Below are 18,188 nucleotides of genomic sequence, written 5' to 3' on the forward strand. Positions count from 1 at the left end.
GTTGCTCAGTCCATAATGGACACCTGAGTCTGTGTCCCAGACCACATGTAACAGGAATCAAAGGAACCAGTGGATCTCTGGGGCAAAGTTGGGTTGCTCCTGGGTGAGGCTGGGACTTAGAGTCAGGTAAAGCTGGTATTACAATGATGTGATACCTTCTGGAATATAAAGCCTGAAGATGAAGAAGGCAGACAGGTCATTAGAGATGGCAACCTCCACCAGCAGCCACACTAAGAAGGGTCTATCATCCCCTACCACCCTCAAGCAAAGCCCGACAAGACCCTAGCCAAGACTTCGTTCCAAATACATGTTATCAGTTGAACAGAGCCAAGGGCCGAAGAAAAATAAAATTATGCCATTATTTGAATTCACCAAGTTTAAGGGATATTGTTTGCTTTTGTCCCATATAGGAAAATGACCTATGGTCCCTTATGGGCGGGCAGGTTGTGTGATGGCAGGGCTTTCGAGGTACTGTATCCCTGTCAGAAGGAGGGGAAGGGCTATAACTTGAACATTATCAGACGTGACAGAGGACCTATGCCCAAGCCTTCACCTTAACCCTGCCCACGTGTAAGAGGAAAATCCTGTAAGAGAGAAGGAAATATATGGGAGATTATTGAAGGGGGGAGCCATGGAAAGGGCTGTGGGAGAAGGGTGACAGGAAGTGGAGGTCAGTAGACACAAAGGTCATCAAGCAACCTTTTTGCTCTGCAAGCCTGCTGATTCTCATAAATTGGTGGCATTTCTTTTTCCACCACCACACCTTTCTCCTTTTTGTTTAGTTGTTTTGTTTTGTTTTTTGGCAAGGCAATGGGGTTAAGTGGCTTGCCCATGGCCACACAGTTAGGTAATTATGAAGTGTCTGAGGCTGGATTTGAACTCAGGTACTCCTGACTCCAGGGCCGGTGCTCTATCCACAGTGCCACCTAGCTGCCCCTTCCTTTTTCTTTTTAAAGTCTCACACCTCTTCGTGTACAAACCTTGAGACTTGTCGCCCAGAGGGGCAGGACCCCCAGAAGGGCTGGGAAGAGGAAGTGGGGAGCAGGGCAGCTGCAGCATCAAGACCAATTCTAGGACCTGGAGAGTCAGCAAAGCTGAGACTGGAGAGCCCTTAGAAGTCCTCTACACATCCAAATCCACTATTTTATAAATGAAGAAACAGAGGTCCGGAGAGGGAGTGTATATTTTAGAAATGGAAGGGATATCCAGTCCAGCACCTTCATTTTAACAGATGAGGAAACTGAGGTCCATGGAGTGGAAATAACCTGTCTGAGGTCTCATAGTGAGTTTTCCAGTCTAATATGAGTCAGAGCAATAGGATTTGACAACAGAGCCCTAGCTTGTTCCCTAGAGGAGCGGTCCATAGAGACTCAGCTAGATGGGACTCGAGGGGTTATGGAATCTGATTCATGTTCCAAAGTATGGAACACTACAATATCCCTGATGATAGGGCACCCAGCCTTTGCTCAGAAAGAAATCTAGGGAGGCAGCTTGCTCTAGCTGTCAGGAAGTTTTATCTCACGTTAAGCCTAGTGATCTGGAACCAAGTGGAGTATGTTCATTTCCCCTCTCTGTATCTATGTTGTCTTCTTCATTAGACTGTGAGATCCTTAAGAATGTATTCCCAGCACTTAGTTCACATAGTAAGGTGCTTAATAAATCATTATTAATTTGATTTCCACTGGGTTAACTACCAAGAACCTGTACTCAGGTTCATCATCTAATACCCTCTCCCCTTTCTTCCCTTCTCCAGTTTAAATATGTTCAGTTTCAGGGGCGGCTAGGTGGTGTAGTGGATAAAGCACCGGCCCTGGAGTCAGGAGTACCTGGGTTCAAATCCGGTCTCAGACACTTAATAATTACCTAGCTGTGTGGCCTTGGGCAAGCCACTTAACCTCACTTGCCTTGCAAAAACCTAAAAAAAAAATGTTCAATTTCTTCAACTGATCCTCATCTGATGATGCTCTCAAGGTCCTTCTTCATTTTGGCCATGTTCATCAGGATTTTTTCCAACTTGTCAGTGTCCTTCCTACAATGTGATGTCCAGAACTGAACACAATATTTAAAGTATGGTCTGACCAGGGCAGAGGACAATAGGGAAAAACATCATCTTTTTCTAGTCCTGGACATTGTGCCTTTTAATGAAGCCTATTGTTGTGTTAACTTTTTTTTTTACAAAAACACCATCACCACCCCCACTTTCATCCTGGTTATTTGCTGTTGACTTTTATTGAGTTTACAAGCCACCAAAATCTTTAGAACTTTTTATTTTAATGAACTATTGTCTAGCTACGTGTCTCATTTTTCAAGGATATGAAGTTTATTTTTTGAACCCAAGTATGCACTTTACATTTGATCTCATTAAGTTTCATTAGACTCAGAATAACCCCAAAATCCTAGCCTTTCTGGACCCTGACGACTCTATCATCTAACACAATAAACCTCTGGGTCTCTATTTCCAGCCCTTTGTCTCCAAGAGGCAAACCTGTTGCTTGCCATTTGTAGATTTCTGTAATTAAGAAAGATGTCTCATCAGAGGATGGAATAAGATGACTGTATTAGAGACAACCAGTGACATGATAGGTTAGGGTCAAAGATTGATTCAGAAAATCACCATTTTGATAGAGTTTCCAGAAGCCTTTATCTTTCCCACACTGATCATCTTGTCAATCAGAATATTTCAGGGGCAGCTAGGTGGCGTAGTAGATAAAGCACCGGCCTTGGAGTCAGGAGTACCTGGGTTCAAATCCGGTCTCAGACACTTAATAATTACCTAGCTGTGTGGCCTTGGGCAAGCCACTTAACCCCATTTGCCTTGCAAAAAAAAAAAGAATATTTCAGTCATTATCATCTCCTGGGATAGATACAATGCAGGGCTTTCCAAGATAATCCTGGGACTCCCTTCTCTAATCTTCATTTGCCCGCACCCAGTCCAAGGTCAGGTAATTGCTACAGAATGTACGGCATTTGTTGTTTATTTTATATAAGAAATAATAATGGAAAGCATAGTTCATGGGACAGTCAGTCCCATAAATTTCTTTTGCTAACCCTAGAAGATGATGTAGTTCAAGTCAATAAGATTCAATAATTACTTAAAATGTACTAGACTTTGGGGCTACAAGGAAAAAACCCACAGTTGCTCCTCTTGAGGACCCTGTGTTCTATTAGGGCACAGGGATACAGCAGCTACACAGGTAATTAAATTCAAGTAATTTGGGGAGGGTACTAGTGACTGGGGAGATAAGAAAAGGCTACCAAAAGAAAGGAGCATCTGAGGCAAGCTTTGAAGGAAGCATGGTATAGTGGAGAAAGTCTCTATTAGGAATCAGAGGACCTGGGTTCAAATTCTGCCACTTACTTACCTTTGTGACCTTGGGAAGAGGTAGTGCATTCCAGACATAGAGTACAGCCTGAGCAAACACTTGGAGACAGGAAATGGAATTGGAATATATAGAGAACATTACAGGCTAGTCTGGTGGGAATGTAGAGTGCATAAAGGAGGATATTGTTCCATAAAACTGGAAAGATAGTTTGCAAAACTCTGAATAGTATATTATCCTGCATAGGGAAGTGATGTAGTCAACATGTTATAAAAGGATTGCTGGTATAACGTCAACTCAAGGTGGTTTTTTCTGAGGATTTCTCTTAAGGGTTGTCTTCCTAAGTCTCCGGCCAATTGTGAAGCCCAGATTCCTCCAAGTGGTTTATGTCCTAGAACAATAATCTCATCACCATCTAAGTGCCAGGAAATCCCACCACTCAAAAACATTTCTCTCCCTTAAAGCATTAAATTCCATCCCTCTCCAGTCTACCTTTTTTTTCCTTTTTTTTTGTAAGGCAAATGGGGTTAAGTGGCTTACCCAAGGCCACACAGCTAGGTAATGATTAAGTGTCTGTCTGAGACTGGATTTGAACCCAGGTACTCCTGACTCCAAGGCTGGTGCTTTATCCACTACACCTCCAAGGTTGGTGCTTTATCCACTACACCGCCTAGCCGCCCCGAACGCCACCTAGCCGTCCCTCCAGTCTACTTTAACCTTTTTTTTTTTTAGATTTTTCAAGGCAATGGGGTTAAGTGGCTTGCCACACAGCTAGGTAATTATTAAAGTGTCTGAGGTCGGATTTGAACCCAGGTCCTCCTGACTCCAAGGCCGGTGCTCTATCCACTGTGCCACCTAGCCGCCCCTCCAGTCTACTTAAAAAAAATGTTCATTCATTTATTAATCTGGTTCTTGAGTTTATTTATTTATTCTACACTTATAACCTGTGGTTCAAACTCTTCCTGGATTAAATTCTCCTTATTGGTGGAGATTGATTACTCAGTGTTCCTCACCTGCAGGAAGGGAAGAGTTATCAAGAGCTTGGAGAGAGATCTGGTCTTCTGGCTTCCAGCTTCGAGAAAGGAGACATGGAGCTTCAGAAGATTCTCTTCGGGTTCCTGAAGAGAGAGAGATAGACTCTGGGAAGAAAATGACATGGAGAAGAGTCTGCAACCTGATCCCGGCTCTAGTCCCAGTTTTCTACATTACAAAGTGGCAAATTTCCCCTTTGAGATCTCTTGGCTAAATGAAGCACTTCCAATAGGAGATCTCATTCACTCTCTATTGTCTGGTATATTGTCATCTGAATATCTTCTCTGATTTCTGGTCACTATTGGTTTATTGGTTTTTTGTTTTTGTTTTTGTTTTTTAGGTTTTTGCAAGGCAAACAGGGTTAAGTGGCTTGCCCAAGGCCACACAACTTCGTAATTATTAAGTGTCTGAGACCGGATTTGAACCCAGGTACTCCTGACTCCAAGGCCGGTGCTTTATCCACTGCGCCACCTAGCCGCCCCCACTATTGGCTTATTGGATAAAAGAGTTTATTTATATTCACTATGTGTGTTCTTTTGTGTGTTCTTTGGCATTTAAAAGGAAGGGAGTCGAGCTTGGAGACATTCCTTGCCCATTAAAGGATAGCAATCAAGAATTCAGTTTGAACATAGAAAATATCTTCTCTAGAAAAAAATTGAGGGAGGGGGCAGAAAGATATTCTACTCTGGTACTCTCTTTTACTGAGGAAAGCCTCTCAATCCAACCTCTTGGTTCTCCTTCTGAAAGGAATTAAAGTCACCCTTGGAGAAAGATGAATGGAGGCTATTTTGAAGAGTCCATTCCTGCCTCCTGATGAGCCAAATCTGGTCAGATTTATGTGGATATACATAAACTTACATGGGCAACACATATACCACTCCCTGATACTAATGCATTGTTGGTGGAGTTGTGAACTGATCCAACCATTCTAGCAAACAATTTAGAACTCTGCCCAAAAAGGCTATAAAACTGTGTATGTCCTTTAATCTAGCAATACTATGATAGTTATCCCCTCCATATCCCCACAAACTGGAAAGTCCATATAAAATTTTTTGGCCTTCCCTTTATATCAGAAGGGAAGAAGATGTCTAATTTTTTTCTTTTATGAGATGTTTATAGTATAAAAAGATAAAATATATTGATATTATTCAATACTATACATATATCATGTATTTCTGAGTTTCTAAACTTTTTCTGTATCATTTGCTGGCCTTTGTGTATCATTCATGCATCTGAAGCATCTGCAAAACTCCCCCCAAATTCCCATGTAATTTCTTATGTTGATTCACAGTCATGATGTGGATGGGGTAACTTTACTAGGTCTGTCCTCCAAAAGATAAAATATAAGGGGAAAGGACTTCTATGTTCAAAGCTATTTATCACAGTTCTTTTTGTGGCAGTAAAGAACCAAAAATTGAGGGGATGTCCATTAATTAGGGAATGACTGAACAAGTTATAGTATGTATTTGTGATGGAATTCTATTGTGCTATAAAAATGATGAGGAAGATGGATTCAGAAAAAACTGGAAAAACTTACATAAACTGCTTCAAATGAAGTGAGCAGAACCAGGAGAACATTGTACACAGTAACAGCAATATTGTAAGGATGAACAGTGAAAGACTTAGCTACTCTAATCAAGATGATGGTTCAAGATGGTTTCAAAGGACCCATGATGAAAAATACTATCCTTTTCCAAGGAAATAAGTGATGAACTCTGAGTGTAGACTGAAGCAGACTTTAAAAAACTGTTTTTATTGTTTTATTTTGTGGAGTTTTTTCCAACATGGCTAATATGGAATTATGTTTTGCATTATTCATTTGTAAAATCAATACCAAATTCCTTGCCTTTCTCAATGAAGGGAGAAAGGAAAGAGGGAAGGAGAAAATTTGAAATTGAAATTAAAAAAATTATTCTTAAAATTATTTTACATATAATTGGTAAATATTTAACAAAATAAATAAAAACAAATTTAAACATATATACATTGCTGATTGATAGTTGATTACATTGATAATATCTAGTAAAACATTAAAAAAAATTTAAATTTATTTTTATTAAAGATGTTATTTGAGTTTTACAGTTTTCCCCCCAATCTTACTCCCCCCCATGGAAAGCAATCTGTCAGTCTTTACTTTGTTTCCATGTCGTACCTTGATCCAAATTGGGTGTGATGAGAGAGAAATCATATCCTTAAAGAAGAGACAAGAAGTCTAAGAGGTAACAAGATCAGACAATAAGATATCTGTTTTTTTTCTAAATTAAAGGGAATAGTTTGAACTTTGTTCAAACTCCACATCTCCTTATCTGGACACAGATGGTACTCTCCTTTGCAGACAGCCCAAAATTTTTCCCAATTATTGCACTGATGGAATGGGCGAGTCCTTCAAGGTTGAGCATCACTCCCATGTTGCTGTTAGGGTGTACAGTGTTTTTCTGGTTCTGCTCATCTCACTCAGCATCAGTTCATGCAAATCCCTCCAGGCTTCCCTGAATTCCCATCCCTCCTGGTTTCTAATAGAACAATAGTGTTCCATGACATACATAGACCACAGTTTGCTAAGCCATTCCCCAACTGAAGGACATTTACTTGATTTCCAGTTCTTTGCCACCACAAACAGGGCTGCTATAAATATTTTTGTACAAGTGATGTTTTTACCCTTTTTAATCATCTCTTCAGGGTATAGAGCCAGTAGTGGTATTGCTGGGTCATAGGGCATGCACATTTTTGTTGCCCTTTGGGCATAGTTCCAAATAGCTCTCCAGAAGGGTTGGATGAGTTCACAGCTCCACCAACAGTGTAATAGTGTCCCAGATTTCCCACAACCCTTCCAACAATGATCATTATCCTTCCTGGTCATATTGGCCAATCTGAGAGGTGTGAGGTCGTACCTCAGAGAAGCTTTAATTTGCATTTCTCTAATAATTAATGATTTAGAGCTTTTTTTTGTATGGCTATGGATTGCTTTGATCTCCTCATCTGCAAATTGCCTTTGCATATCTTTGACCATTTGTCAATTGGGGAATGGCTTTTTGTTTTAAAAATATGATTCAGTTCTCTGTATATTTTAGAAATGAGTCCTTTGTCGGAATCATTAGCTGTAAAGATTGTTTCCCAATTTGCTACATTTCTTTTGATCTTGGTTACAGTGGTTTTATCTGTGCAAAAGCTTTTTAATTTAACGTAATCGAAATCAGCTAGTTGGTTTTTGGTGATGTTCTCCAACTCTTCCTTAGTCACAAACTGCTCTCCCTTTCCATAGACCTCACAGGTAAACTAGTCCTCGATCTTCTAATTTGCTTATAGTATTGAAAAAACATTAAAACTTTTTTTTAAAGATTATATGTGAAACAGAAATTGTTAACAACTAATTAAAAGTAGCTATATTAACTTCAATGATAGCTAACATTTATATCATACTTATTAAGTGCCAAACACTAGATGGAGTGCATTATAATTGTTGTCTCATTGGATCTTCGATTCAAATTTGAGAACCCTAGGAGGTAGGTGGTATTATTATCCACATTGTATACATGAGGAAACTGAGGCAAACTAATAAATGTCTGAGACTAGATTCAACTTCATGTTTTCTTGTCTCCAGATCTGGTGCTATCTTCCATACCACCTAACTATCTCACAAAATTATATTGGTTGGGGGTGGCAGTGGGGAGATGTCTTTATTCCATAACTTAGCACACAGCCTAGGGATATGGTAAATACTTAATAATGCTTCCTTGCTAGCTCAGATGCACTGTTTGCTTCCATGTCCCTTTTGGCCTCTTTTTTCTTCCATGTCCCTAAACCACACTCAATCTTTTTCCATTTGATAATTGCAATGTGGGTAATCATGGCATTCCATTTAATTTACCAATAGACTGGTCAATGACAATGTTCAATACCTTTTGGGTGTTTGTGGATCTCAGTGAGGAGGCCCACTGGTGTACATTGGAATCAGAAAGACTTGGGGAAAATATACTGTATTGTCAAGGACATTATGATGAGAATTCTTATTCAGGTGTGGTTTGAACCAGACTAGATGGCTCTTCTGGTTCTGACATTCCTTGTCCTCATACTATGGCAGAAATTGAAGAAGACGTAATGGTAAACTGGTCAATGAGAACCCAGATCTTATGAGTATGAGAGGGATGGAGAATGAGGAAAGGATGAGTGAGAGGGAGTGAGAAAGGGAAAGGGTTATGTGCTTCTATTTCTATGATGCCTATCCTTTTCAACTCTAGGTAAAAGAGGACTGGTGACAAGGATGACTGTCTTAAGTTCCATCCGAGAAGTTTCAGCAAACATTTAAAGACCTTCCATGACCCAGACTCTTTGATAGGTACTGATGAGACAGAGACAAAAAGAAAGTAGATCCTATCCTCCAGAAGCTTATACTCTACTTATGATAATACCTCACGTTAGTATAGATCAGGACCTGGTGAAGGCTGGGCTTCAGGTCATCTAAACAATCCTGTAGAGACATCCTTTGCCTCCTCTGCACTGAAGAAGTTAAGAGTCTGCCAGACAGGAAAGATTTTCATGACTAATTGGAACAATAAGAGTGACAATAGAAGTAAAAAATAAATATAACCAAAAGGATAGCTGGGGGTGCTATAATACTGGGCCTAGAGTCAGAAAGATCTGAGTTCAAATTGGGCCTCAGACACCTACTATATCACAGACTCCCAGAACTAACTCTGAAAAGAACTGCACAAAAACCCCTGAAGCTCTATCTAGTGCTCCACCACCCTAGGAGCAGAGTTGAATTCTAATATAAAGTTAAAAGTCAAAAGTGAGCTGAAAAAATGAGAAGGTAAAAAAAAATAAAACCCAAACAAAAATCTGGTCATAGAAAGTTACTATGGTGACAAGGAAAATCAAAACACAAAATGGGAAGACAATAAAGTCAAAACTGCTTCATCTAAGCTCTTAGGCTTCCCCAAAAAAATTCCTGGAAAAGTTCAGAACATATCTTAAAAATCAAATAAGTGAGATAAAGGAAAAATCGGGGTGGGGGGGAATGAGAGTGATGCAAGGAAATCATGAAAAAGAGGCAACAACTTGGCAAAGGAAGCTTAAAAAGATTGAAGAAAATAACAATGCAAAGAAAGAATAAGCCAAATGGTAAAAGAAGCACCAAAAAACCCACTGAAGATAACTCCTTAAAAAGGAATTAGACATATGGAAAGATGTAAAAAAAATTCACTCAAGAAAAGAATTCCTTAAAAAGTAGAATTACCCAAATGGAGAAAAAAAAATGGTACAAAAGTTCATTAAAAATAGATTCCTGGGGTGGCTAGGTGGTGCAGTGGATAAAGCACTGGCCCTGGAGTCAGGAGTACCTGGGTTCAAATCCAGTCTCTGACACTTAATAATTACCTAGCTGCGTGGCCCTGGGCAAGCCACTTAACCCCATTTGCCTTGCAAAAAAAAAACCTAAAAAAAAAGATTCCTTAAAAACTAGATGGGCTATTGGAAACTAATTACTCCAAGCAAAAGAATGAAAAAAAAAGAGAATGTGAAATATACCATCAGAAAAACAACAGATCTGGAAAATAGATCCAGGAAAGATAATTTGACTGTACTTGAAAGCCATAATGATATTTTTTTTCAAAAGAGCCTGGAAAACATCTTTTTTAAATTTAGTATCTTACTGTAAAAACAATTTTAACATTCATTTGGAAATTTTTTAAAGTTTCAAAATCTCTTCTCCTGCCTCTCTCCCTACCTTGAGAAGGAAAGCAATTTGATATTGGTTATACATATGCAAACATGTTAGTTCCATGTTAGTCATGTTGTGAAAGAAAACACAGTCAACTAAAAGGAAACAAGAAAAATTTTAGAAAGAAAAAGTAAACTTTGATCTGTATTCAGACTCCATCAGTTCTTTCTCTAGAGATAGACAGCCTTTTTCACACAATCTTTCAGAATTCTCTTGGATTACTGTATTGCTAAGAATAGCTAAGTCATTCACAGAGGCATCATTTTTCCAGAAATTTTCAAGAAAAACTGCCTTGACTCTCTAGAAGCAGAGGGTAAAAAAATAGAAACTGGAAAAATCTACTGAATATCTCCTAAAAAAGATTCCCTAGGGACAGCTAGGTGGCACAGTGGATAGAGCACTGGCCCTGGAGTCAGGAGGACCTGAGTTCACATCCAGCCTCAGACAAGTAATAATTGCCTAGCTGTGTGGCCTTGGGCAAGTCACTTAACCCCATTGTCTTCAATAGAAAAAAAGATTCCCTAAAGGAAAACACCTTATGGTTAAATTTCAGAATTCCAGGTCAAGGAGAAAATATTGCAAGCAGGCAGAAAGAAATAATATAAATGTTATGGAGGCATACTCAGGACAATAAGATTTAGAACTTCTACCTTAAAGGATCAGAGGGCTTGGAATGTGATATTCTGGAGGGTAAAAATTCTAGGGTTATAATAAAAAAAAAGTCACCCACCCAGAAAAATTGAGCATAATCTTTCAGGGGGAAAATAGATAACCAGTGAAATAGAAAACTTTCAAGCATTCCTGAGGAAAAGAACAGAGCTGTATAGAAAATCTGACTTTCAAATACAAGAGTCAAGGGAAGCATAAAAAAGGTAAACAGGAAAGAGAAATCATAAGGGATTCAATAATGCTTGTATTTCTACATGGAAGATGATATTTGCAAATCCTAAGAACTTTCATTAGGTCAGTTAGGAGAAGTGTAAATAGAGGGCATGGGTTTGAGCTAAATATGATGAGATGATATTTAAAAAATAAAATTAAAGGATGAGAAAGAGGAATACAACAGGATAAGGGGAAAGGGGGAGGTAGAATCAGGTAAATTTTTTCCCATGAAAGAGGTGAAGACACTTTTACAGTGTAAAGAGTGATGTGAGAGATGGGGCCAGGGAACACTTGAACTTTACTCTTCTCAGAATTGGCTCAAAGAGGGAATAACACATCATTTAGTTGGGTTCAGAGATCTTATTCTATCTCACAGATAAGGGAAGGTGGGGAAATAGATAAGAGAAGGGTGGAGGTTGATAGAAGGAGAGATGGTTTAGGAAAGGCTATAGAGAGAAGCGAAACACTTTTGAGGATGACTAGGTGAAAGAGGAGAGAATAGGATAGACTTGGGGAATAATACATGGAAGTGACTACACAATAATCATAATTATGAAAAAATTTAATTTTTTTTGTTAAAGGCCTCATTTCTCAAACATATAGAGAATGAGTCAAATTCATAAAAATACAAGTCATCCCCAGTTGATAAATAGTCAAAGGATATGAACGTAAAATTTTCAGGTGAAGAAATTAAAGTTATCTATAATCATATAAAAATACTCTAAATCACAGCTGATTAGAGAAATGATCATTAAAACAATACTGTGGTCCCCATCAGACTGGCTAATATGAAAGGAAAGGGAAATGGCAAATGTTCAAAGGGATGTGGGAAAATTGGGAAACAAAAGTATCATTTTTGGAGTTGTGAATTAATCCAACCATTCTCAAAAACAATTGGATCCATGCCCAAAGGAACTACAAAATCCATGCATACCCTTTGATCCCGTAATACCATTTATAAGGTCTGTATCTCAGAGAAGATTAAAAAGAAAAGGACCTTTTTATTGCATTTCATTTTGTTGGGATAAAGAACTGGAAATTGATAGGATGTTCATCAATTGGAGAATGACTGATCATGTTGTAGTTTATGATTGGGGTGGAATACTATTGGACTTTAAGAAATGAAGAGCAAGATGCTCTCAGAAAAACCTGGAAAGACTTACATGAACTGATACAAAAGTGAAGTGAGCAGAACCAGGAGATCATTGTATACACTGCCAGCAATCTTTTACAATGATCAACTATGAATGACTTGGCCATTCTCAGCAACAAAATGATCCAAGACAATTCTGAAGGACTTATGATGAAAAATACTAGCCACCACCAGACAAAGAACTGATCGAATCTAAACATAGATTAATACATACTTTTAAAAAAACTGTATTTTTCTTGGGTTTTTGTTTGTATTTTCATTCACATGAGTGATATGGGAATATATTTTGCATAATTGCATATGTAAAATCTATATCAACTTACTTGCTTTATTAAGGAGAGAGGAGGGAAGGAAGAGAGAAAATTTGGAACTCAATTTTTTTTAGGAGTTTTGTATCCTTTCTTACTTTTTTTTAATTAAAGATATTATTTGAATTTTACAATTTCCCCCCCAGTCTTACTTCCCTCTCCCACCCCCCCCACAGAAAGCAATTTGTCAGTCTTTTGTTTCCATGTTGTACCTTGATCCAAATTGAGTGTGATGAGAGAGAAATCATATCCTTAAGGAAGAGACAAGAAGTCTAAGAGATAATAAGATGAGACAATAAGACAGCAGTTTTTTCCTAAATTAAAGGGAATAGTCCTTGAACTTTGTTCAAACACCATGGCTCTTTATCTGGATACAGATGGCACTCTCCTTTTCAGACAGCCCCATATTGTTCCTGATTGTTCCACTGATGGAATGAGCGAGTCCTTCAAGGTTGAACATCACCCTTATGTTGCTGTTTTTCTGGTTCTGCTCATCTCACTCAGCATCAGTCCATGCAAATCCCTCCAGACTTCTCTGAATTCCCATCCCTCCTGGTTTCTAATAGAAACAATAGTGTTCCATAACATTACATATACCACAGTTTGCTAAGCCATTCCCCAATTGAAGGACATTTACTTGATTTCCAATTCTTTGCCACCACAAACAGGGCTGCTATAAATATTTTTGTACAAGTGATGTTTTTACCCTTTTTCATCATCTCTTCAGGGTATAGACCCAGTAGTGGTTTTTCTGGGTCAAAGGGTATGCTCATTTTTGTTGCCCTTTGGGTGTAGAACTCAAAATTTTTAAAAAGTGAATGTTAAAAATGTTTTTATATGTAATTGGGGAAAATATGAAATTCAAAAAGGAAACCCTGGATATATCATAATCATTAAAAAAAATCCTAAAGGAATCTTAAAAAGTAGCTATCCAAGGCAGCTAAGTAGTACACTGGATAGAGCACTGGCCCTGGAATCAGGGGGACCTGAGTTCAAATTTGGCCTCAGACACTTAATAATTACCTAGTTGTGTGACTTAGGCAAGTCTCAACCCCATTGTCTTTCCAAAAAAAAAAAGTGATAGCCCAGTCTCCTAGTATCAAAAATTGCCTTACTTTCTGCTTAGGAGACTGACCTCAGGCTAGAGGTCTTGGTTTCAGCCCTGAGAGGGGAGTGGGAAATAATACAAATCTCCAATTTCACATATTTTTATTAAGGGGCACATGGGTGCCAGACATTGTTCTAAGTGATAAGGACAGGAAAGGGTAAAGAGTTTCCTGCTCTCAAAGAGCTTCCATTCTATTGGGAGAGTCCCAGAGTAAGAGAAGGAATGGATCTCCCCAGGCTAGCTGTATAAACATTACTCAAGTGACTTTCCAGGACTTTTCTGTGAATTTAAAGATAATATAGACTTCCTAGATTTTCCATACTTTAGATGCAGATTCATACTAACATTTCTCTTTCAAGTGCATGTACAATAGGGATTGATTTAGGCACCATTTTTCAAGTAACTGTGTCCACCAAGGTGATAGGTCTCTGAGATTTAATAAGGTTGTTTTGGAGTCAGAGGGCTTGGGTTCAAATCTCACATCTTATTTATTACCATGTGACCTTTTCCTCTCTGTGGAGGAAAATTAGCAGCTTAAATTAGGTGATGTCAAAAGTCCCTTTTAATTTGTACATTCTGTGCATGGTGAGTCTACAAAAGGAATTCCTCTTAAGCAGAGTCAGTGGCTTCAGAAAATCTTTGCCCTGTTATTAAATAACTTCTAATAATAGTAAATAAAATTCAACAAAAATGCAAGAGCTTACTATGTTTGAGGTGTTGTGCTAGGCCCTAATGGTACAAGAGCAACAGTCCTGCCCTCAAGGAGGTTCCATTTTATTGAGAGGAGGGGCCCAACACAGATGTAAAACTCAAAGCTCTGGGGAGATCAGAAAAGGCTTTGAGGAGAAAGCCTTCTGCTTTGAGTACTGCATTGGGTTGTGTTAGAGAAAGCTGGGGACTCCAAGATAAGGTGAGGAGTGAGTGCATTCCAAGCATATAGCACTGCCAAGACAAAGGTGTGATAGGTAGAGATGAAGGGTCCTCATAGGGAATAGCCCAAATGAATTCCTAAGGAAACAGAATTTCTGCTCCTATGTCTGAGAGGAGAGAGGACACAGAACCCTTGGCTGTGATGCTGGAGAAGTAAGGCTTGAAATGCTATTTCTTTCTTTGAGAAAGTATCAACCCCTTCCCATTTGGAGCAAGAACAGCTGCCCTCTCCCCTACCCCTGTGTCCAACCCTGCAGGGATCAGTAAGATGTAAGACAGTGACATTTCCACCTGCCATCTGAGCCCCACAGCTCTTCAGAAGTAGGTGGTGTTGGGATGTACCACAGTGCCATTCTCCTGGGCTGCCACTGCTCCTTTCTCAAGGGAATCAGGCTCTGGATTCTGGGGCCTGGAGAATGTCAAGTCAACAAGCATTAATTATGCCCCTACTATTTATCAATATAGGGTATACAAAGAAAGGCAGAAACCAGTCCCTGCCCCCATGGAGCTCACGATCTCATGTAGGAGAGAGAGGGTCCAAGACCACGAGGAGGCTCTAGGATCACCTGATGGTGATGGGGAAATATCAACTTTAGGACTGAAGGAATCATGGGAAAAGAAGTCATCTTGTGAACAGAGGAGCTTCTTCTCCCCCTCTCCTCCAGACCACACTCACAGTCTCCTCTTTCCCTTCCGCTCCAGAAGCTCATTCTTCACCTTCCCCTCCCTCCTCTCAACACCTTTTCTCCAAGTTGAAAATATTCCAGTAGCCTCAAGCACATTGAGATATTAATAATTAAAAAGGGTTCCCCAAAAGGGGATAATTTCATCCCCAAGGATGTATCTAATTGTAGTATTCCAGATACTTTCCAAAGAGACTTTCCCCAGGAATCTATCTACCCCTCATACTTTGACCAAGATCCAGGGAGGACTTGCCCTTTGGAGGGTTTTGGCTCCAAGACCCAGGGGGAGGACTCACCCTTTGGGAGGTATTGACTCCAGGTCATCTATACTGTCCTGTAGGGTCTTTCCTTTAGTTTCAGGAAGCATCACACAGAGGATCCCAACCAGGGCTGGTAAGGTCCCATAGATGGCCATGGGAATAGCAGAATGGTATTCTCCCAGGAGGCTCACCAGGGGTGTGAGGATGCCGGCAATTCGAGAGAAGATGGCCACCAGCCCCATTCCTGTTTGCCTAAAGAGACATAAGAACATAAACTGTCATGGGAAGCAAGCTCTAGGTTTGGAGTGATGTAAAACATGGAGCCCTGTATTTGGAATGAGGAAGACAGGGGTTCAAATACCTTCTTGAACATTTAAAAACTGTGACCCTAAACAGGTGACCGAGACTCTCTGAGCCTCATTTTCTTCAGGGATAATAACGCCTACCCCTTAAGGATATGGGAATCAAATGTTATTTAGGTTCTGGGATTCAGGACCTGGGCTCTGACTTACCTGATGATGGTGGGGAAAAGCTCTGCTGAGTACACATAGGAGATTGTGAAACCAGCAGCTGTGGCGAACTTCCCCACCACAGCTAGCACCGTGGTGATGGTGGGATAATCTGGGAGATAGGGAGAAAAGCCAGTCAGTGGATGATGGAGCTGGGAGGGGTGATGGGGGACAATCTGGGATACAGGGGAGGAGAGCCAGTCAGTGAAGGATGGAGTTGAGCAGATGGATGATGGAGCCAGGGTGTAGGGTCCGGGATAAATCAAGGATGGACCTGGCCTGTTCTCGAGTAGGAGAGAGGACTCCTTCAAAGCCTTGGGTACCACTATCTCCCCTAGACTTTTCCCTACCATCCTGCCATCTTGATTCTCCCTTCTGATAGCAAGTCTATAAGCTCTGATTTCCAAACTCAGCTGCTGCTCCAGGATTTGAGTCTGATTATAGTATTCATAGTTAAAGAGGCTCTGTGTGTCTCCCCCACCCTTGCAGAAGATCTGCTTTCAATGCTATATCCCCAAAGAATAACCCATTAAAGGGAGAATTTCAGCACAGAGATGTACTGGATAGGCTTGGACTCCAATGAGTAAACCTCTCCAGATTTGGGTAACAAGGGCATTCTTGGAATGTCTCTTAGAGTTGTTTTATATTATTCTTAGCCATGGTCCCTTTGAAGGACAACTCTGTACTTTGGTTTCTTTGGAATATTTCTTTGGAACCCAAAGGTTCTGGGGGTCAACCTCATATACGGACTGCCCTCCCAAAGGCTTCATACTTGAGGGGATGAAGATGATGATGAGGCACATGAGGCCACCCGTGATCAGTGTCCCCATCTGGCTCTTCCTCCTGCCAAACTTTTGCATCATGAAGATACTGGACATGCGAGCAGGCACCTCCACAACTCCAAAGATCAGCTGTGTCAGGTAGATGTCCAGGCCAAAACCTCCAACATTGAGACTCAGGCCATAGTAGCCAAGACTATCCACGAACCTGTCAGCAAGATAGCTTTGGTTACTTCAGGCCTAGGGACATTGCCCTCCCCACCCCTAGAGGATGTGGCTTCCAGCCTCCTGAGGACAGGGGCATGGGCCCCCTAAGAGTGCACTCCTGAATCAGAGCAAGTGTGTGACTCCCCAAACCCAGGCAGCACCCCCTCCAAGTCCAAATTCCAGGGACAGGTACCCTGGAGCCCATGCCTGGGTTGGAAGAACCCAGTTCTCTGCCCCTGGACCCTGGCCCAGAAGTCTGGCCTCCTGGGATTGGCTGATGGCTTGAGGGTGGTAGTTATTCAGGGAGTGATACAAAGTAACCAAGGACACATGAAAGACAAGGCTTCTCTTTCAGGCACATGATACATTGTGTCTATATGATATAAACATTTACACACTGTTTCCTTTCTCCTTAAGGACAGTAACTTTGTATCTGCAGGGTTTAGGTCTGGGCCTGGCCCATCGTAGGCACCTAACAAGCCGCTAGAGGGCGCCACAGTTCCGCAAGCTCTCAGCCTGGAGACTGGAAGATCCGAGTTCAAATCTGTCCCGTACCTTGCTAGTTGTTTGATGATGGATAAGTTACTTAACCTCTCTTGCCTCCGTCTCCTTAACTATAAAAAAGTCAAGACTTCCTAAGCAGCAGGAAGGTCAAATGTGGTTGTGAAGGTCAAATGAGATAAAGACCGCACTAGCCCTGCTGTGAGAAGCTAGGACAAATTGCACCAAATGGGCACAATGCTCACGCTTACTTTCCAGGGTGCAAGTGAGATTCAATAGAAAATGCAGGCCTTTCCAAAAAAAATCTTAGTGCCGTCTTCAGCATTAAGAACTTGTGAAATATAAAAACTATAAACAAAAATGTCATTTGAAGTTTTAATTATTTAATTTTTTATTCTTGCTTGTTTGGGACATTCTCTCCTCATGCAGGGGTGAGCGGCAGTTTGGGGATACCATGTTCTTACACCTGCAAATAGAGGAGGATCTCTTGGCTGGTCCCCTGCCCCACATTCATTAGATTATTTTTCTGCCGTCTCTTAGGTGAATTCTCTTTCTTCAGCCAATGGTAAGGCTAGGATTACAAATGTCACTCTTTCAGATACTGAGCACCAGAGATGAAAGGTTTTTTGCAAAATTCTAAAATTGCCTAGATTATTGTATAGTATAAGACAGGCAAGTTGGTTGGACTTTCATCAGAAACAAATCGACATTTTAAAATTTCATTCATTTCCCTTTGAAAGGCTGGTTTTTAAAAGTTGTAGCATTTATTTTTCTGAAGCAATCACAGTTTCAGACTG

At 40.3% G+C, this 18,188-nt stretch overlaps 1 protein-coding gene across 2 annotated transcripts in view; it reads right to left on the bottom strand.

The window, feature by feature from the left end:
- Nucleotides 1–4,212: 4,212 nt before the first annotated feature.
- LOC141496613 (solute carrier family 22 member 13-like) overlaps nt 4,213–18,188 on the bottom strand; it is a 35,777-nt gene continuing 21,801 nt past the window's right edge. The window contains exons 7-11 of one of the 2 annotated variants that reach the window (XM_074199123.1): nt 16,677–16,891; nt 15,908–16,016; nt 15,432–15,647; nt 14,744–14,861; nt 4,213–4,438 (exon numbers count right to left, since the gene is read on the bottom strand). In XM_074199123.1, coding sequence (XP_074055224.1) covers nt 14,768–14,861; nt 15,432–15,647; nt 15,908–16,016; nt 16,677–16,891 — 634 coding nt within the window. In that variant the 3' untranslated portion in view covers nt 4,213–4,438; nt 14,744–14,767. Of the gene's footprint in view, nt 4,439–12,603; nt 14,862–15,431; nt 15,648–15,907; nt 16,017–16,676; nt 16,892–18,188 lie in introns of those variants that run through there. The other variant, XM_074199122.1, reaches the window with a different exon arrangement.

Source organism: Macrotis lagotis, chromosome 8, assembly GCF_037893015.1.
Source record: "Macrotis lagotis isolate mMagLag1 chromosome 8, bilby.v1.9.chrom.fasta, whole genome shotgun sequence".
In the NCBI taxonomy this organism is placed as follows: domain Eukaryota; kingdom Metazoa; phylum Chordata; class Mammalia; order Peramelemorphia; family Peramelidae; genus Macrotis; species Macrotis lagotis.